This window comes from Prunus persica, chromosome G4, assembly GCF_000346465.2.
Source record: "Prunus persica cultivar Lovell chromosome G4, Prunus_persica_NCBIv2, whole genome shotgun sequence".
Taxonomy (NCBI): Eukaryota; Viridiplantae; Streptophyta; class Magnoliopsida; order Rosales; family Rosaceae; genus Prunus; species Prunus persica.
This window is the reverse complement of record NC_034012.1, coordinates 24,731,969-24,753,454: the sequence shown is the minus strand read 5'-3', so window position 1 is coordinate 24,753,454 and position 21,486 is coordinate 24,731,969. Positions and strand designations below refer to the sequence as shown.

The 21,486-nt window shown below is 39.0% G+C and overlaps 2 protein-coding genes and 1 pseudogene across 2 annotated transcripts; 2 read left to right on the top strand and 1 right to left on the bottom strand.

The window, feature by feature from the left end:
• Positions 584 to 5,567, top strand: LOC18779678 (annotated as a pseudogene).
• Positions 5,748 to 8,044, top strand: LOC18778448 (putative disease resistance protein RGA3). The gene is made up of 2 exons (XM_020562472.1): positions 5,748 to 7,730; positions 8,033 to 8,044. The coding sequence occupies exons 1-2, from the start codon at positions 5,748 to 5,750 to the stop codon at positions 8,042 to 8,044; spliced, it is 1,995 nt and encodes a 664-aa protein (XP_020418061.1).
• On the bottom strand, positions 10,951 to 13,958 carry LOC18779230 (ammonium transporter 3 member 1). Its single transcript, XM_007211597.2, has 3 exons — positions 13,829 to 13,958; positions 12,546 to 12,827; positions 10,951 to 11,529 (listed from the first exon to the last, which is right to left on the bottom strand). Exons 1-3 carry the CDS (start codon positions 13,956 to 13,958, stop codon positions 11,003 to 11,005), a joined length of 939 nt encoding a protein of 312 aa, XP_007211659.1. The 3' UTR covers positions 10,951 to 11,002.

Below are 21,486 nucleotides of genomic sequence, written 5' to 3'. Positions count from 1 at the left end.
GATTCGGTTATGTTCTCTCGTTCCTGAGGGAATTGAAACCACCAGCTGCACTGAGCTGGGTTTTGAACCGTATGACCTTAATTTTTGTCAAAATCCTAACCAAACCAGCTGGTTCGGTCTGGTTCAGTCTGGTTTCGCCCACCCCTACTGTTGGTGTAGGACTGGGCTGACTAAGAGGTTTGAGAGAGTTCCAGCACTAAAGCTGTATGATAATGTCTTTATCATGAAATGGTGCTATGGTCATTAAGAGACGAGTTTAGTTCTTCTTCTATTACAGTAAGTTCGAGGTATAGGATCTGACTTCTGGACTGCCATTTATAATAGTTTCATTTTGGATGTATGTATATTATTTTTCAAATGCTTAAATTCCTACTTATTATAATAAAAAATGGCGTAAACTCCTTTGGTTCCAATGTTGTGTAATTTGGTTCTAGATGACCTTTCCGTTATTATAATATTTTCCTTCAGCATTGCGTCTACATTCTATAATTTGCAACTTACTGTATACTTGTCCAGTATACAGTAAATAATCACTTACCAAGTTTGATTTATGTATTCGTTTAATCTGTATTCAAAAGTCCAAATGTCTAAAGTCGCATCACGAGCTACACAATCTTGTCAAACTAACATCTACTCCACCCCCTTTTCTTATTTTAATGTAATTTTAGGTGAAGATGAGTGCAAAATTTCCTTTGGCCAGTTAAGAAGATTTTCTTGGCGTGAAATTCAGCTTGCTACGGATAACTTCGATGAAAGCAACATAATTGGACAAGGGGGCTTTGGAAGAGTTTACAAAGGTGTCCTCTCAGACAATGTAAAGGTTGCAGTGAAACGCCTTACAGATTATAACAGTCCTGGTGGAGAGGCTGCATTCTTGAGAGAAGTACAACTCATTAGCGTTGCAGTTCACAAGAATCTTTTACGGTTGATTGGATTTTGTACAACTTCATCCGAGAGAATCCTTGTTTATCCATTCATGAAAAATCTTAGTGTTGCGTATCGCTTGAGAGGTATGTCCTAAAAGAGCATTGCTTGAGTTTACTTTTCTATTTCCCCTCTGCATTTTTTCAGTGTGAGTGGCTCTGAACACAAGCATGTTTTACAACCATGGTTTGAACTTCTTTTTGTGCTTGGTAAGTGATTAGAAGCCCTAATTCAGTGTTCAGTCCCAAAAGAAAGAAGAAAAAATCATTGCTGTTGCCAAGTTCTGTTCCATTTGAGAGCCTGTAATTTTACTTCTGTTTTCGTGGTTTAATTTAGCAATAGAATTCTGCAACATATTATGACATGAGGTACCATCCTTGAAATTTTTTCTGAGATGCTCCCTAATCCTTACTTCCTTTGTTGTTTTTCTTGGTAATTTTACTTACACCCATATTAGGTATCGTACGGTCAACCTCACCTTCGAGCCCATACTTATGGAGGAGGTCTTTCATCGCACGTATTGATATATAACCACCATTTTGTGATTCAAATTCCCAAATACAAATTTCTATTTTCTTCAACCAACTCAATATTCAAGTAAGGACATCCTGAACACCCCCCTCCCTACTTCTTAAGGGGGGAGATAGGATTTACATCATTTGTATTTTATGCTTGTTCATTTGAAGGTTAATCATCACTTAATTCTTTGGAATGGCATATCACGATTCTCATATATCTACTGTTCAATATTTTTAATTCATAACATTTTCTTCCTGATATATGTGTTAGATTTAAAACCTGGTGAGAAAGGCTTGGACTGGTCAACAAGGAAACGCATCGCTTTTGGTGCAGCCCATGGCTTAGAGTATTTACATGAGCATTGTAATCCTAAGATTATACACCGTGACTGAAAGGCTGCAAACATTCTTCTAGATGATAATTTTGAGCCCGTTCTTGGAGATTTTGGGCTAGCAAAGCTGGTTGATACAAAATCAACTCACGTTACCACTCAAGTGTGTGAACAAACATATTCAGAGAGGAGTGAAGACGATATCTAAAGAAGAAGAAGAGGAAGGAAATAGAAACAGAGAGAAAATTGTAAATTCTGATTTCTGTATTGCTTAACCACATTCACCAGCACTGTTACACTTTATATCAGTTTATGCAAAGCTTACCCGTATAACTAATCTAACTGTGTAACTAATTCTACTAACAACCCACGTGCCTTGCACACCTGATTTACTAACTGTTTAATATCACAGTTAACATTTTCCCTACCCTGTTACATCCCCTAATCGAAGATGACTACAATGTCTTGAGAATATAGGACTATGTAATCCTTTTGTGAATACATCTGCCACTTGTTCTTCTGTAGGGACATACTGTACCAGTAAGTCTTTCTTCTGAACTTTCTCTCGCACAAAATGATAGTCAATGTCCAGATGTTTGATCTTGGAATGGTAGACAGGATTGGAGCTAAGTGCTAAGGCAGATAGATTGTCACAATACATTACAGGAGGATTAGGTAGAAAGAATTTCACATCCTGCAACACCTGTCTGATCCAAGCAATATCTGCAGCAGTGTTTGCCAAGGCTCTATACTCTGCCTCTGTGGAGCTCCTGGAGACTGATCCCTGCTTTTTGGACTGCCAAGAGATGGGATTAGGTCCTAAAAACACTACAAAACCTGTGGTAGATCTCCTTGTGTTGATGTCCCCAGCCCAGTCAGCATCACTATATGCTGACAACTGCCATGGATCACTTACTCTAGTACTGCTACTCGTAAAATTGATGCCAAAGCTCAGAGTACCTTGAACATATCTTAAGATTCTTTTGACTAGCAACCAATGAACATCAGTAGGATTATTCATATATTGACAGACTGTGTTTACTGCATAGGCCAAGTCAGGTCTTGTGAATGTCAAATACTGTAAAGCCCCAACAACACTTCTAAACATGGTGGGATCAGATAACGGTTCACCACAATCTGTCAAAATTTGATTATGTGGTTTACATGGAGTTGAACAGGCTCTGCACGACTGCATTCCAGCTTTATGCAACAGGTCCTTAGCATATTTCGTTTGACTCACAAACAAACCTCCTGAGGCAGGATATGCAATTTGCAATCCTAAGAAATAAGCAAGGCGACCCATATCTTTCATTTCAAAAACTGAACTCAGGTTATCAACCACACTTTGTACCAAATCTGCATTAGAGCCAGTTAATATAATATCATCGACATATAGCAGCAACACGATCACATCTAAACCTTCGTGTTTCACAAACAGACTCGGATCAGAGTGGGATATTTTGAACCCCAGTGCTGGCAGATATCCTGTGAATTTAGCATTCCAAACCCTTGGAGCTTGCTTTAGACCATATAATGATTTCTTGAGCTTACACACATACTCTGGATGAGCAGGATCTTCATACCCTTGTGGTTGACGCATAAACACCTCCTCCTCTAAATCTCCGTGAAGGAAGGCATTTTTCACATCGAGTTGCCTTAGTGACCACTGATTCATAGCAGCAAGACTTAATACCAACCGAACTGTGGTATGTCTGACGACAGGGCTAAATGTTTCCCCAAAGTCTAAACCAGGTTGTTGACTAAATCCCTGAGCAACCAGCCTAGCTTTGTACCTTGCAACAGATCCATCTGAGTTCTTCTTTATTTTATATAGCCATTTACTTCCAACTATATTTTTGTTGCCTGGATTAGGCTCTAAACTCCAAGTACCTTGGGATTGAAGAGCCTCAATTTCCTCCTGCATAGCCTGCCGCCATTCAGCTGAGTACGAGGCCACCTTATAACTACACGGTTCATCGAGCTCAACACCAGCAGTTAAACAGGTGAAATAGCCTTGATAATCTTGAAACTGTTTCAGCTTAACAATACCCGACTTGGATCTAGTCTGCATTGCATGAGTGTTTACTGGTTCTGGGTTAGGAGGAAGTGGAAGAGGGGAAGAGGCGTCATAAGGTAGGATAGCCTGTAGTTGCTGGTCACTAAAGGCATGCTGATCATTCTCAAACTGTTCAGAGGGAGATGCAGCTGATATAGGTCCAATTCTAGGAATAGAATGAGCAGGTATAAAGCTGGAGCTTACGGAGACCCCACCCACAGATATATCAGGACCTGCAGAATCAGACTCTAACTGAGATGGAAGAGAAATTATAATTGGAGATGTGTTCATACCAGAAGATGAAGTAGAGGACTGCTGTGGAGTGATGGGAGGCACAAAAGGATACACAGACTCATCATGGATGACATCCCTAGAAATCACACATTTTGCATTTGCATAATTATATCCAATAACCCCTTTATATCCAGTAGCATATCCTAGAAATACACACTTAGTTGTGCGAGGTTGTAGCTTGTGTACATTATAATGACGAAGATAAGGATATACCGCCGTACCAAAAACCCTCAATGAGTGAATACTAGGATCCTTTCCAAACAACCGAAAATACGGAGCTTGATTATCCAAGGTAGAACTTGGCATTCGATTTATTAAATAGGCAGCATGAGCAGTCGCATGAAACCAAAACTTTCCTGGTAAAGAAGCTTCAGTCAACATAGTAATAGCAGTTTCGATAATATGCCTATTCTTTCTCTCGGCCATTCCATTTTGTTGAGGTGTGTATGGGCAGGACACTTGATGAAGAATACCTTTGGATGACAGAAACTTAGAAAACAAGTGGCTACTATATTCACCACCCCCATCACTCTGCAGACATTGAATGGTTGCCTTAAACTGATTCTGAACATATGCAGTGAAATGAAGAAACTTAGAAAACACCTCTGATTTATTGAATAGTGGAAAAAGCCACAAGTAACCAGTACACTCATCCAGAAAAGATACAAAGTACCTATAGCCATCTAGAGACTTGAAATGGGAAGGTCCCCATACATCACTATGGATTCTTGGACATCTACTGTGATATTAAACAGTTAGTAAATCAGGTGTGCAAGGCACGTGGGTTGTTAGTAGAATTAGTTAGACAGTTAGATTAGTTATACGGGTAAGCTTTGCATAAACTGATATAAAGTGTAACAGTGCTGGTGAATGTGGTTAAGCAATACAGAAATCAGAATTTACAATTTTCTCTCTGTTTCTATTTCCTTCCTCTTCTTCTTCTTTAGATATCGTCTTCACTCCTCTCTGAATATGTTTGTTCACATGGTATCAGAGCGGGATATTTTGAACCCCAGTGCTGGCAGATATCCTGTGAATTTAGCATTCCAAGCCCTTGGAGCTTGCTTTAGACCATATAATGATTTCTTGAGCTTACACACATACTCTGGATGAGCAGGATCTTCATACCCTTGTGGTTGACGCATAAACACCTCCTCCTCTAAATCTCCGTGAAGGAAGGCATTTTTCACATCGAGTTGCCTTAGTGACCACTGATTCATAGCAGCAAGACTTAATAAAGTGCGTGGTACCATGGGTCATATTGCCCCAGAATATTTGTCCACTGGAAAATCGTCAGAAAAGACTGATGTTTTTGGATATGGTATCACACTTCTCGAACTTGTCACTGGTCAGCGTGCTATAGATTTTGCTCGGCTTGAAGAAGAGGAGGATGTTCTTCTGCTTGATCATGTAAGATTTATAGTCTCCTATATGACTTCCTGAACTCTTTGGACATATCTAGGAGGAGGGGTGAACCTTGTTTTGAACATTAAGGAAGATGTTAAGAAATTCACTCGGACTCTCCGAGTTATTCAAGCTGAGCTTGAGGATGCAGAGCAACGCCAACTGACGGATCCAGCTGTCAAAATCTGGTTGGATGAGCTGAAAGATGTATCCTACCAGATGGTGGATGTGCTGGATGAGTGGAACACAAACATTCTCAAACAACAAGTTGAGAAGCAAGAAAGAGAAGGTGATCCAAATGCTCATGTTACAAAGAAGGTACGTTTCTCTAGTTTCCCCCGTTTCTTTTGTGTTGGCAAAGTCAGTGACATTGCTCCGAAAATAAAAGATCTGAATGATAAGTTAACTGAGATTTATGAGGAAAGAAAAAAGTACCAGTTTCTAAGCAAAGAATTAGGCATTCAACAACCTCAACAACCTCAACGACCTCAAACTGCATCTTTTGTCGATATATCTGGGATATTTGGTCGAGAAAATGAAAAAGAGGTTTTGATAAAACACTTGTTGAGTGATAGTACTGCGGAAGGGAAGGGGCTCCCTATCATCCCTATTGTCGGGATGGGAGGCATGGGAAAAACAACTTTAACCCAACTAGCCTATAATGATGACCGAGTCAAAACCCATTTTGAGTTGAGGAAATGGGTTTGTGTTTCAGACCCTTTTGATGAGATTAAGATTGCCAAAGCCATTATTGGTAAAAACGCCCCAAATTCAAATGAGTTGGATGAGGTCTTGGAATGTATGTCTACATCCATCCAGGGCAAAAGGTTTCTCCTTGTCCTGGATGATGTATGGACCGATGATCCTAAAAAGTGGGAACAATTAAAGGTACCATTAATCCAAAATGGTGCTAAAGGCAACAGAATATTGGTGACCACAAGAAAACATGAGGTTGCTGACATGATGAGAGCAACAAGAAACAAGATCAATCTGGGAGAGTTGAATGATGAATGTTGTTTGTCAATCTTCAATCACATGGCCTTTTGGGATAGGGATGTACATGAGTTTGGAGATATTAGTAAGGAAATTGTAAAGAAGTGTAAAGGTTTGCCTCTTGCTGCAAAGACTTTGGGTAGTCTCATGCAGAATAAGACAAAAATTGGAGAATGGAAAGAAGTTTTGCATAGTAAGATATGGGATCTAGAGAAGGTCGAGCAAGAAGTTTTCCAACCCCTATTCCTAAGTTATAATGATTTGGCCCCAACAATTAAATGTTGCCTTTTATATTGTGCTACTTTTCTAAAAGATCACAAGTTTGAACGAGATGATTTGATTAAACTTTGGATGGCACAAGACTACGTTATTTCGAAAGGGAATAAAGAAAAGGGAACAACGGGTGATGCAGTTTTTGACAACTTAGTGGCACGGTCATTTTTCCAAGATTTTGAGAAAGATCCTGACACCGGTACCATTATAGGTTGCAAAATGCATGATATTGTGCATGACTTTGTACAATTTCTCACCAAGAATGAGTGTTTGATTATCGATCATGGTGAGGAAATTACCAGTGAATCAAAGGTATTTGGTGATAAGGTTCGTCATTTAACCTTGAGATATATTCCTGAAGGTCCACTTCCACTTTTTATCTCATCTTACAATTGCAAAAATCTTCGCACGCTCGCAACTTTTGATTCAAGAATTACTACCATAGACCCAAATTTAATTTTACAATTGAAATGTCTTAGGACATTAAATTTGAATCGTAATTCCATCGAAGAACTCCCGAAGCAGATTGGTGAATTGATACATTTGAGGCATATTGATTTGTCTTCCAATCATATACTGAAGAAATTACCAGACACTATTTGTGGTTTGTACAATTTGTCAACCTTGCGCCTTGTGCTCTGCTCTAACCTTACAAAACTGCCTGAAAACATGGGAAACTTGATTAACTTAAAGCATCTTTATGTTGAGTATTGTGGTCTTCTGGAGTCGTTCCCCAAAGTGATAGGGAGATTAACAAGTTTGCAAACACTAGATGTGTGTTCGTGTAATGGCGACAAAGATGAAGCATTCCAAATTGGGGATCTGAGAAACTTGAACCTTGAGGGAAGTCTGGAAATACAACTTGGGGGGGATGCGACAGATAAGAGCGAGGTTGAGAAAGCACAATTGTGGGACAAAAAGCTATTTAATCTCACTGTTAATTTTGCAGGGCGGACGAACAGTAGTAGTAGTAGTAGTGTAGAAATACTGAATGCCTTACGACCGCACCCAGGGGGAAGAGAGAAGTTTTTTTTTCATAATTTTTTATTTTTATTTTTAATTATTTACAAGATATATAATTTTTTTATAATGAATTTTCTATTTTTAAAATACCATTGAAAATAAAAAGACTAAATTACCCTTCAAAATAGATGGAAAATTGGATGATGTTAAAGTCAAGTGACAAATGATAGATTTTGAAAAATTCAGGTGACATTTCTCTTAAATTTTTTTTTCAGGTGACAAATTGAAACTAAGGTATAAGTTCATGTGACATTTCTACAAATATCCCAATTATAAATCCAAAAAATAAACTATAAATAACCATAATGTATATAAATTTATAAATAATCATAATCAATATAAATTTAAACAAATTTAATCATCTCCACTCCGTTAATTGCTTAAATTGATATTAGAAATTTAATAGCAGTTGTAAATTTGTAAAAGACAAAATTGGGCCTTCAAAGAATATACCCAATTGCAGTCCCAGACACACACAGATTTCAAACATTACAAAAACCCAGGAAATGTAAAAGAGAAAATGAAAAAAAATCCAATATTGTATGTCAAATATTTATAGAAAAAATGAAAATTTTCCGCTGAATTCAAGCTTTATCCTAACCTATAAACTACTCAAATATTGTCAAATAATCAAAACTCACATACAATCTAACAAAAACACAAGATGTTGAGAATCTCAATGATGAAATGATCACTTATGATGAAGAAGTTCATAGGAGAAATATGATCAGTGATGAAATGGTTTGGGCAAGAGATGGGTGGGTTTTGCTGGAAATTGCTCAAGTTTGTCGGAGATGGTTGAGTTATCGTCGAGGTGATGGAGGCTCAACATTGGGGATGAAGATTGGAGGAGACGACTGCAACCTAATCTGTCAGGGTTGGGTTGCACTCGATTGTAGCATATCCGAGTTTATCCCTTTGTTTTTGTTAGGGGTGAGCACGATCTGGTACTCACCCCAAACCGGAACTAGCACTATTTATTTGGTTTGGTTTGGTTTGATTTTGATTAAAAAAAATAAAAAAATTATTCATTCCAGTGCGGTCTGATTTGCCCATAAGTTGGTTTTGGACTGAAATTTTTGTTTTTTGGGTATACTAGTGATTTGCCCCCAGAACTTGTACTTTGGTTTCAATTGACCCCCTATCCTGTTTTTTTTATATAGAAAATTAAGAATATGAACTTCTTTTTTTCGCCAATTTCCCCCCTGCCATCTAAATCTGCAATATTTCATCCAATTTGCCTTAAATATGAGGGCAAAATGGTCATTTTATATGTTAAAATAATTAAATACACAAATACATTAATATGAAATCTAAAATGAAAGAAAACATATTTTAATAAGAGAGAGGCACATCCAACCAATCACTCTCTCCCTCACCCCCACCCTCTCCATCTATTTTTTCTGGCCCCTCTACTCTCCCTCTCTCCATATGACTTCGAATGGCCCTTCCACCCCACCCCAACCCTCCCTTCTGTTTTTTCTTCTTCCTCACAACCTCCCACCCCAAATGCTATCCGGTGGCATGGACTTACACTCTATTAGATTTTATCTGATTTTGATCTTCATTTTCCAAATCCAAGTGGTTAAGATTGAATTTTTTGATATAGTGATTGATGGGCCATGTGCGTATCTGAAAAAAGCTTGAGGTGGGAGGGTATTGAAAAGGATGGATCGACAGAAATCTTTTCGAGTGTGGAGGTATTGAAATTGACAGATGGGGTGGGAAATTGAGGGAGTGTGTGTGTGGGGAGAGAGAGAGAGAGAGAGAGAGAGAGAGAGAGAGAGAGAGAGAGAGAGAGAGAGAGAGAGAGAGAAAGAGAGAGAGAGAGGAGGCGGCGACGGCGGAAAGGGAGGAAGGTCTGTTGGGGATGATGGTGATGAGTCTGTGGTTGAAAGAACAAAAAGGGAGAGGAGGAGGGAGGGGTCTGTGGATTGAAGGGTGTGGGGGTGGGGGATTGGTCTGGGAGTAAAGGATGGTGGTCATGGGAGAATGGGAGGAGAAAGGGAGGAGATGGAAGGGGTTGGCATTAGGTTTACTCTTTTTCTTCAATTTTTTCAAAAAAAGTAATTTTTTAAAAATGATTTAACTGAAAATTGGATGAAATGTTGAGAATTTAGACGATAGGGGGGAAATTGGCGGAAAAAAAAAGTTCATATCCTTAATTTTCGAAAAAAAAAGGATAGGGGGTTAATCGAAAATTAGGTACAAGTTCAGGGGCAAATCACTAGTATACCCTTGTTTTTTAAATATTTTTTTTTTGAATTTTGAATTTTAAAAATTCACAAGTGACCTAATTTAATGCAAAGGGAGGTGATTGGGCCTAAAAAATATAGGTGATTTAGAGAAAGATTAGTTATAGGCTTACAAATTTAGTAATGGGGTTAAATATTTATTAAAATTTTAAAAAATACATGGTTGGTCTGGTTTGACCCAGTCAAGCTTTTTCACTACAAGAATCATAACTAAAACTGTACAAAATTGCGGTTTTTTGTCGGCGCAATTTTTCGGTTTTCCAGTTTGAATGTCCATCCCTAGTTTTGGGGGGATTCCTAATCCTACTAAAATTGAGTTTGACAGGAATAGAATTTAGAACTAATCCAATCCAAGTGGACTTGGGCCACTAAACACAGGAGTATGATTATGGATCCAATCCAGTGTTTTTATCCATCCACCAAATGCAAAAAACAAATTTCTTGTAACGAGGATATCATTGTTTAGCTATTCTCGGTCAATAATGCAATGACACGTGGAAGAATTATCCCGCATGTTATTGCTCTATTGATCGAAGATAACAAAAAGTGTTATTTCTGTTGCATGAAAGTCTCTCTCCACCAAATGGAGCCTTTGTAGTTACTAATAAAGATCCAAGTACTAATGCTAGGGTTCAAGTAAAGGTAACACTATTCGAGAGGGCTCTAGTGATTATATTTTGTAAATTAAAAAAAGGGGCTAATAATCTTAAACATGTTAAAAATGGTTTGGTGTTCCAAATTTCCCTGAATAAGTACCGGAGGCAATAGGCAGTTTACATAAAACATTGAAAAGATCACCAGAAAATAAGATAATAATTGACAATAACACCTATTTTTCGTACTTCGTTTTTTCCTCTTTTCATTTTTGGCCTTTTTTTTCTTTTTTCTTTTTGGAACAGATTATTAACATAAATAATATATAACTTTGAGTTAGACCACCTGAGTGGCACCACTGGATGGATATTTTTGAGCGTGTGACGTATCGTCGGAGTAAAGCTCATGCCTAGTAACATCATACTTCTCCCCATCACCCCACAATGCATATGCCTCTTCTCCATGCACTGCGTCATCCCCAATCAGTAACTGTTCCTCCGGCATGCGCAACGGAACTATACACCGTAAGACTAGGCAAATAATGGAGGTGACCACAATATTCCATCCAATGATAAATAGGGCTCCCACAATTTGTTTGAGGATTTGCATTAATCCTGAGCCTCCGTACACGCCTCCGCGCGAGTTTGTGACGGGCAAAAAGAGTGCACATAGTTCAGGCTCAGCGAAAAGCCCCGTTAAAACGCCGCCAAGAAACCCGGCCACGGCGTGGGTGTGAACTACACCAAGGGTGTCGTCAACTGCAGATAGCAGTTTCCACCTCTTGTCCACTATCATCATGGTGAACCATGGCACACTGCCTGACATAACTCCCATCACTATAGCGGCCCATCCTTGAACCAGACCTAAATAATTTACATATTTAAACAATAATATTGTATCAGTCTATGAACAAACAAAAGTAAAATAAAAGCTAGCTAGTTAATATGGTTAATTAAATGACTGTGCATGGTCAACACAACATGCCATGAGTCACCTCTCCTGTTAAAAACTGGCTAAATAATATATATAAAGAGATGCAAATATATTTAGAGAAAACGTTAGAGAACCATATGAGAATTTTTTTAAAGGAAATTGGCCTTGTTTGGTATCCTACTCAAAAAAAAAAAAAAAAAAAAAATTCAAAAACTATGATTCTTTTTTAAAATATGAGTTTTCAAATGGTGATTTTAAGATTCAAAAACTTTTTTGGTATTGAACTCCAAACTATTTTTAAGATCTAAAAAAATTGAAATTAAAATCAGAAACCCTAAATTCTCAAATTGAAACCTCCAAAATAAAAGGAGAGAGAGAGAGAGAGAGAGAGAGAGAGAGAAGTGGAAGGAGAGAGAAAGAGACAGGGAGAGGGAGGAGAGAGAAAAAAACTATAAAACCTCTTCTTCTTTTTTTTTTTAATAAAGGGGTGCTTTTGAATTTTTCTTGAGTTTGAGTTTTTAAAAAGGGGCATATCAAACGAGTTTTTGTGGTTTTAAACTTCAAAATTTGTTTTTGAGTTTATAAAATTGAATCCAAGTAGGATACCAAATAGAACTAGAACGTGGTCTGTGAGGGAACGTAAATATGAATAGTCAAAAGTCAAATAAACTTATTTTTTCTGGATTAATTAATGGAAGGCAATGCGTTTTGTGACGAGTAAGTAAGTATATTAATTTTGTTTTTATTAATTGGGATGATAAATATAAGTCAACTTTGCTTTGTTTTTTTTTGGGTCAAGGTTTGAAAAGGAGGGGAGTTTTCTCACATATACTCTTATTGTTTTGCAAATCAAGTTCCTTTTTCACTAGATTAAACCCATAGGCATATAATTCAACTTTACTCAACTCTGGAAAAAAGTCAACTTGAGAACTTACGTAATACGTACCTGCAGCAGGAGTAATGCAGACGAGGCCAGTGATCATTCCTTGGACAGCTCCAATGACGGAAGGCTTCTCAAAGAAGATGACATCGAGCCAAGTCCAAACCAAGAAGCTCGTGGCGGCGCAGATGTTGGTGTTGAGGACGGCCATGGATGAGTCCGTGTTTGCCACGTACGGGTCTCCCCCGTTGAAACCTGCCCATCCCATCCACAGCAACCCGGCTCCTGCTAACACCAGAAGTACGTTGTTTGGTGGAAATCTCTCCCTGTCCTTCTTCACCCTTGGTCCTACCTATTCATCATCACCATTTCATTTTCATGAATTAACAAGCAATAATAACTAATTAATACTCTCTTTTGTATATATATAATTTTGCAATATAAGCGATAATATAAACTACAAAAGAGAGGGAGTTTTTCACACACACCATCAAGGTGTTATGAGGATTTGACTCTGAGACCACTGATCTGTAAGTTAATACTCTTTTCCACTAGACTAGACCCATTAACCTTTTCGTATGTTAAAATAACTTAAAATAATTTAGACTATGATTTCCGTAAGATGCTATTAGAAAAACTGAAAATGAAACACCACGTCCGTCACATTTCATATATTTGTTTTTGTTTTTATTTTTGATGTCCACATCTATATATGGTCCACCCTTGTCAATGCATCCACGCTTCATTAATTCTTTAAGCTCCTAGTCATATCAACATTTTGTCGTTTCCTAACCTGAACTATACATATTGATAAATATTGTGATCCATATACATATAAAATAAAACTATTTGTAGGTCATCATCGTTAATATTATAACTTTGTAACCCAATTAAAATAATAATATTCCAACCTAGTAGACTTTACTCTAAAAGATAGTTTGCGAATAGAAAATATGTGATCACTATGCACGAAGTCTTAAGGCATGAAATGTGAAGTCTAAGTAGTCTGCATTGATTCATCCACAGATACTTTTGAATAATTAAGAAGCCAGTTTTAATTCAAGTAACCTAAGGGAGGACTTTTTGTTTCTTCTTCCACCTTTTCAGGGGATCTTGTAATTGAATCTCAACAATTTGATCCTATTAATTCTTTAAAGAATATATATATATATATTCGATCCTATTGATTCTAGTGTAACGGTGATTTGGAAAGATTCTGATCCTATTGATTCTAGTGTAACGGTGGTTTTGAGTTTAGCCACTGTTAAATCCAAAGAAAAAAACGAAAGAACTTAAAGCCACTATTTTATAATTACAAGGAATTAATGCACTATTTAGTCAATAATTACCAGGCCAGTAGACGTTGACTAATGGAGAGAAAGAAAACGAGCAATAGTGACGCAGCACAAGCAAATCAAGTTCCTTTATCCAGATCCCGCTACGTCCTTTTTCTAGCTCAACCGCGATAAAATCTGCCATCTGTTCTACATCAGTGCAGCAGATTTTGTCACAGTTTCAGGAATTACTTTCTGAAAAATTGCCAAACGAGCTGCCACCTATGCGGGACATACAACACCGAATTGACTTGGTGCCTGGAGCTAGCCTTCTGAATCTGCCCCATTATCGGATGAGCCCCAAGGAGAATGACATCTTAAGAGAGCAGATTGAAGAATTACTGCAGAAGGGATTTATCAGGGAGAGTTTGAGTCCCTGCGCAGTTCCTGTTTTGCTGGTTCCGAAGAAAGACAAGACTTGGCGAATGTGTGTTGATAGCCGAGCAATCAACAAGATAACAGTCAAGTACAGGTTTCCCATTCCACGGTTGGAGGATATGCTGGATGTTCTTAGCGGCTCAAGGGTGTTTTCCAAGATAGATTTGCAAAGCGGTTACCACCAGATTCGCATCAGACCTGGCGACGAATGGAAAACAACGTTCAAGAGCAAAGACGGATTATTTGAATGGTTGGTGATGCCATTCGGATTGTCAAATGCGCCTAGCACTTTCATGAGACTCATGAATCAGGTTCTTCGACCATTTATTGGCTCTTTTGTCGTAGTTTATTTCGATGACATCTTAATTTACAGTACCACAAAAGAGGAACATCTTGTGCATTTGAGACAAGTTTTAGATGTTTTGAGAGAAAATAAACTGTATGTGAACCTAAAAAAATGTACTTTCTGCACAAATAAGCTACTGTTCTTGGGTTTTGTTGTTGGTGAGAATGGTATCCAGGTAGATGACGAGAAGATCAAGGCAATCCTTGACTGGCCAGCTCCAAAAACAGTTTCTGAAGTTCAAAGTTTCCATGGTTTGGCCACCTTTTACAGAAGATTTGTGAGACATTTCAGCTCCATCGCTGCACCTATCACATAGTGTTTGAAGAAGGGCCGGTTCAGCTGGGGAGAGGAGCAAGAGAAAAGCTTTGCAAATATAAAAGAAAAGCTTTGCACCGCGCCGGTTCTAGCCCTTCCAAACTTTGAGAAAGTTTTCGAAGTTGAATGTGATGCCAGCGGTGTGGGAGTCGGAGCTGTGCTTTCACAAGACAAGCGGCCAGTTGCGTTCTTCTCTGAAAAGTTGAGGGATGCATGTCAAAAGTGGAGTACTTATGACCAAGAGTTCTATGCGGTTGTTCGAGCTTTGAAGCAATGGGAGCACTATCTTATCCAGAAGGAATTTGTTCTGTTTACAGATCATCAAGCGTTGAAGTATATTAACAGCCAGAAAAATATTGATAAGATGCATGCTAGATGGGTGACTTTTTTGCAGAAATTTTCGTTCGTTATCAAGCATAATTCCGGCAAGACAAATCGTGTGGCGGATGCGCTGAGTCGAAGAGCTTCATTGTTAGTCACGCTGACTCAAGAAGTTGTGGGGTTTGAATGTCTGAAGGAATTATATGAAGGTGATGATGATTTTCGGGAAATTTGGACTAAGTGCACCAATCAAGAGCCGATGGCAGATTACTTCCTTAATGAAGGTTATTTGTTCAAAGGCAACCAGTTATGTATTCCAGTTTCCTCCTTAAGGGAGAAGCTCATTCGGGACTTGCATGGTGGAGGGTTGAGTGGCCACCTAGGCCATGATAAAACAATTGCAGGGATGGAGGAGAGATTTTACTGGCCACAGCTCAAACGAGATGTTGGAACTATTGTGCGCAAGTGCTACACTTGTCAAACTTCGAAGGTGCAGGTACAAAACACTGGATTATATATGCCATTACCAGTTCCTAACGATATTTGGCAGGATCTTGCTATGGATTTTGTCCTCGGATTGCCCCGAACACAAAGGGGAGTGGACTCTGTATTTGTGGTGGTTGATCGGTTCTCAAAAATGGCGCATTTCATAGCCTGCAAAAAGACTGCTGATGCATCAAATATAGCCAAACTGTTTTTCAGGGAGGTTGTTCGCTTGCATGGGGTTCCTACATCCATTACATCCGATCGTGACACCAAGTTCTTGAGCCATTTTTGGATCACCTTGTGGAGGCTGTTTGGGACTACTTTGAATCGTAGCAGCACTGCCCATCCCCAAACCGATGGCCAGACTGAGGTTACAAACCGGACATTGGGCAATATGGTACGCAGCGTCTGTGGAGAGAAGCCAAAACAATGGGATTATGCACTACCGCAGGTGGAGTTTGCATATAACAGTGCAGTCCATAGTGCCACTGGGAAGTCTCCATTTTCCATTGTTTATACTGCTATACCTAATCATGTTGTAGATTTGGTGAAACTGCCTAGGGGCCAGCAAACCAGTGTGGCAACAAAAAATTTGGCAGAGGAAGTAGTTGCCGTTCGAGATGAAGTCAAGCAGAAACTTGAGCAAACTAATGCAAAGTACAAAGCTGCTGCAGATAGGCATAGGTGAGTTAAAGTGTTTCGGGAAGGCGATTCTGTGATGATATTTCTGAGGAAGGAGAGGTTTCCAGTTGGCACATATAGCAAGCTTAAACCAAAAAAATATGGTCCTTACAAAGTGCTCAAACGGATCAATGATAATGCCTATGTTATTGAGTTACCAGATTCCATGGGAATTTCCAATATTTTTAATGTTGCAGATTTATATGAGTTCTGTGAAGATGAGGTCCTTTATCCAGATCATAACTCGGGGTCGAGTTCTTCAGCGGTGGAGGGGACTGATGTAGAACAGATGGCAGATTTTATCGCGGTTGAGCTAAAAAAAGGACGTAGCGGGAATTTGCAGATTTGTCGTCCGAGCTCAGATTAGGACGCAAAATACCATTTCGAAAAGGGAACGACGCCACGAGTCAAACTCACAGCCTAGCTGTGATGTATGATGGATTTTGGCATTCTGAGGTCGTTTGGCCTTCCAAAACTGCTTTCAAATTTCGTAGTTAATTATCCGAATAAATTCTGTTTTCAGTTTCGGAGTTACGTAGTTAAGCCTCCGAATTAATTCTGTTTTTTTAGTTTTAATGTAATAACTCCCCTGGCAGTTCAAGGGTTGAGAATTGTGTATTTAGACTGGTTTGTCTGTCGTTTTTCATTATCTCAGATTTTAATACAATTATCCCAATAAAATTCCTCTTAATTTTTGGTGGAATCCAGATATCTTGTTACTTAAGGTTTCGCTTGAAACCTTTGTTGCTTGTGCTACGTCGCCTTCTTCTTTTTGATTCTTGGGATGAGAACGCATGTCGTTGTTGTCTTTCGCAGTACAAGCCTTCTAATTGTCATGTCAATTGTTGCCCTGGCTTTCCTCGCTAAATTTGTTGCGACTTTTGTCGCTGCCATCATCAACAAAATGTCGGTGAGGGACAGTTTGGCTTTCGGACTAGTCATGAACACCAAAGGCCTGCTGGCTATAATAATCCTCAATTCTGGGCGGGACTTACATGTATGTATATACTATTATGTACAACTATTTCATTATTGCATGTGCAGTTGCCTCTTCCACACCCACATACACACAATATTCCATGATTAATTAATCAAGTTGGGGATAATATTGGTGTTGCTGGTAATGGACCGCTGGCCCGTCTCTCCGAAATTTAACACAATGATACCAAGTGTTCTCCTAAATAATAGTACACATAGATTACATCTAAGAAATATATATCTTAAAACCATGTGTTAAATTCCTGATTTTATATTGTTTTAATTGGCAAATATATATATATATATATATAAATGCAGGTTTTGGACCACAATACTTTTTCAGTAATGATGCTTGCAATTTTGATAATGACGGCAGCGGTTGGACCCATTTTGGCTTTGATTTACAAGTCGAATGTGCCATCTAAGCAGCACACGCACAGAAGCATAAGAAGCATACAAGCCAACTCAGAGTTTCGAATCCTTACTTGCTTCCATTGAACAAGCAATGTTTCAAGCGTCATCAATCTGTTGGAGATTTCCAATCCCACCAAACAATCCCCGATGTTCGTCTTTGCGGTCCATCTGGTGGAGCTCAGTGGCCATGCTTCTGCCATGCTCATAGTCCACGACACATGCAGCAATATTCGTAAGACAAGTAAAATTACAGCCAAAAATCAAAAGCATTCTTCGCCTTCTGACCAAATTGTCGCTGCCTTTGAAAAACTTGAGACCGAAAGTGAAGAAAGCAGCTTGTTCGTGGACGCACTAACTGTTGTGTCCTCTTACGCCTCCATGCATGAGGACATTTGCAACCTTGCGGACGACAAGAGTGCAGACCTCATAATCATTCCTTTCCACAAGCAATCCACCATTGACGGGGGAATGGACAACGGAAACCCCTCTTTTAGAGGCATTAACAAGAACCTTCTAGAGAACTCTTCTTGTTCGGTGGCCATCTTCGTGGATCGTGGACTCACCGATTCATCTAACATTAAAAATGAAGATGGCCATGGCTGCTGCCGCTGTGCCATGCTCTTCATTAGTGGGTCAGATGACCGCGAGGCATTGGCATATGCATGGAGGATGGCCAGCAATCCTAACCCTAAACCTAATATCAGCTTAACTGTGGTTCGTTTCATTGTCAGTAAAGATGCGGCAGTTCATTCAGATCTCCCTCCCAACAATCCTAATAATAATGATCACGATCATGATGAGGACGAAAAGAAGAATATTTTAGAGATGATAGAGGAAAATGAGAAGGAGAAACAACTAGACGACCAATATATAGAGAGCTTTGTGCTCAATGCTAGGAACCAACCTTCCATAAAATTAATTCACGAGGTGTTGAACAATGGAGAAGAAACTCTCAAATTGATAAGCGCCATGGGAAATGACTATGATCTTTATATCGTGGGAATAGGGCAAACAGGTTCCTCACCACTCACGTTCGGGCTATCCGAGTGGGGTGACTGCCCGGAGCTCGGACCCTTGGGAGATGCATTGGCATCGTCCAACATTGTGGCCAGCGCCTCGATTCTCATAGTGCATCAAGGTCGTGCTGTTGGCAAGTCCTTATTTAGTTAGGATTTTGGTTCCTTCCTTAGTTAGGATTTTGGTTTCTTATTTTATTAGAATTTTGGTTACTTACCAATTATTATTTAGTCCTATTGTAATAGAGATTTACTTCCTATTGTAATTTAGATATATTTCCTATTTTATTTAGGGTTAACACAGCTTTGTACTTGTATAAATACCTCCATATTGGAGAAGAATAAAAATATGAGCGTATCTGAGCATAATTGAATATTTACCCTACTTTGTTTGACATAGTATCAGAGCCTAGTTTCTAACATGTGATCACCTCTGTCAAATTGAGAGTCGTTGGCACTCCTCATTCCTAACCCATCATGGGTCTTCATCTTGTATAGTCATCTTCTTTTGATCAATCCTCTCATATGTGTTTTCACCACACCTAGCCTTCACATGCTTCTTTGCTATTGTTCCAAATTTTTTAATTTTTAATCTTTGTATGCCTGATGGTCTTTCTTGATGTCCCAGCTTCTTTATCTTTGAAACTTCATAACAGGTCTTTTTACTCCGTGAGCCTCGTCACCGCTCACCGAGCCGTTGCTTTCCTCCGCGAGCCTTGTCACCACTCACCGAGCCTTTCCTTTGATTGTTCTGCCGATCTCTGTCATCTTCGGCTGTTCTCCTGAGTTGCCTTTCCGCTTCTCAGTTTTGAGCACCCTTTCTTTGTTTCTCTTTTTGCTCTATTTAGCTCTCTTTTGTTTATGTTTATCTCTTTTGTTTGTCTATGCCCAATGGCTGGTGTTTGTTGTGTTCTTTCCCCACGCCATCTCTCCAGCTTTGTCACTCTAGCCTTTCCCGTTGGGTGTTTATTATTTATTTTTCTATCTCCTTCCCTTTTACCCTTATGCTTATTTCTTTCTACCTTTGGCCTCTTTCCAATATTCATCCCTTTCTCTGTTTGTCTATTTCCTCACAGATACCTTCCTTTGTCATTATTTTCCTTCAATCACAGCATTATTCTATCCTTTTTTCGGTTCTAGCACCTCACTTTCTTCCACTAGTTTCTTTTTAAAAATTGTCACATGCAATTTCCCATGCTTTACTTTTTAAATATCTTTAGTTTCTTCCTCTTTGATCTATCGATGTGGTTTCCCCTGCTATGCAACCAAACTCTTTTCAGGTCCTCTCTATTTCTCATCTCTCTTTTACCAACCTCTTTCATTTTGTTGTTTTCTCACTGCATTATCTCTCGCTTTCACAACTCCCTTATATAATATTGCTTCCCTTTGATGGGCACTCTATCTATTCCTATTCCACACATGAAAGGTTTCCTTTTTTCGGTGTCCTTTGCTCTAATTCCTGTTTGAGCACCTTATCTTTGTCTTTGTCTCTGTTCATGATTTGTTGGGTTTCCTCCCTTACTATTCTCTTTTTCTAAAGTTTTTTCTACATGGGACAGCTTTATGCTACCACCTTCCCCTCTTGCATTTGTTTCTGCCACGAGACTGGCATGTTTGAGTCTCTTTACTATTATTTCAATTTATCATCTTCCAAATCTCGACCTTTTACCAGTGTCAGATTTGATGGGGAAATAGATGCAACTTTATTTGGGTGCTGCAACTTTATTTTTCGGTGTTGCTTTCTCCAAATCTCGACTCTCATACATCGTCGGATTTGAGGGGGAGTGACATCGCTGCTTATCTATTCCACTGCAATTTAGCTACCTATCTGCCATGACTGATTCTTCTACATTTGAGCGTAAGTCAGCTTCTGTTTCTTAAGTGCCACTTCTCTTATGGTTCTGATGACCCGTTCTCTTCAGGGGAAGAGGGGGAGTGAAGATAAGTTGTTTGTGCGATAATGGAAGTATTTGTCATTGTTATTGCTGCTAACTACTATGTCCTTTGCTGGTGCCAGTACCGTTGCTCATCCCTGTTATGTCTCTTGTTGGGGACAATATTATTGCTCCTGCCTATTATGACTCTTGTTGGGGACAATGTTGATTACTGTTGATGATGCCTATTATGTCCCGGCCTTAATGCTCTTGCTGGTGCCAGTGCCTTATATTGCTGTTGTTCGGTACCAGTATTGTTGCTCATGCATGTTATGGTGCCAGTATTGTTGCTCATGCCTTTGCTGGTGTGTTTCTGTTGTGGTCGATGTTGCCGCCGTTGATGTTGTCTTTGCTTGCTTTGCTTTCCATTGATGTGGTCATTGTCGTTGTTGTTGCTGTGGCCTTGCCCCTTGTCTTTGCTTCTGCCTTATTTACTGTCGTACTCACAGGCTTTATGTGTTCTACCTTATCTACTGCCGTGCTCACATGGTTTGTGTGTTCTGCCTTACCTAAGTCCAAGAATTTTTCATTTTTCATTTATCAGAATTGTAATATAAACAAAAGTTCTTTTCACCAGCCATTTATGGTTCTACATACAATTTTGTTCTTCACTTACGATAATGTGCAGGTGAAGCATTGATCGATTTGCTTAGGGCACTGAATGATTCCAGTGGCCGAATAACAGATTGGAATAATAATCTCGTTAGCCCCTATTTTAGCTGGTCTCATGTCACTTGTAGAAATGGAAATGTCATATCCCTGTAAGTTAAACTAAATTTTATGATCATGAAAAATATATATTTT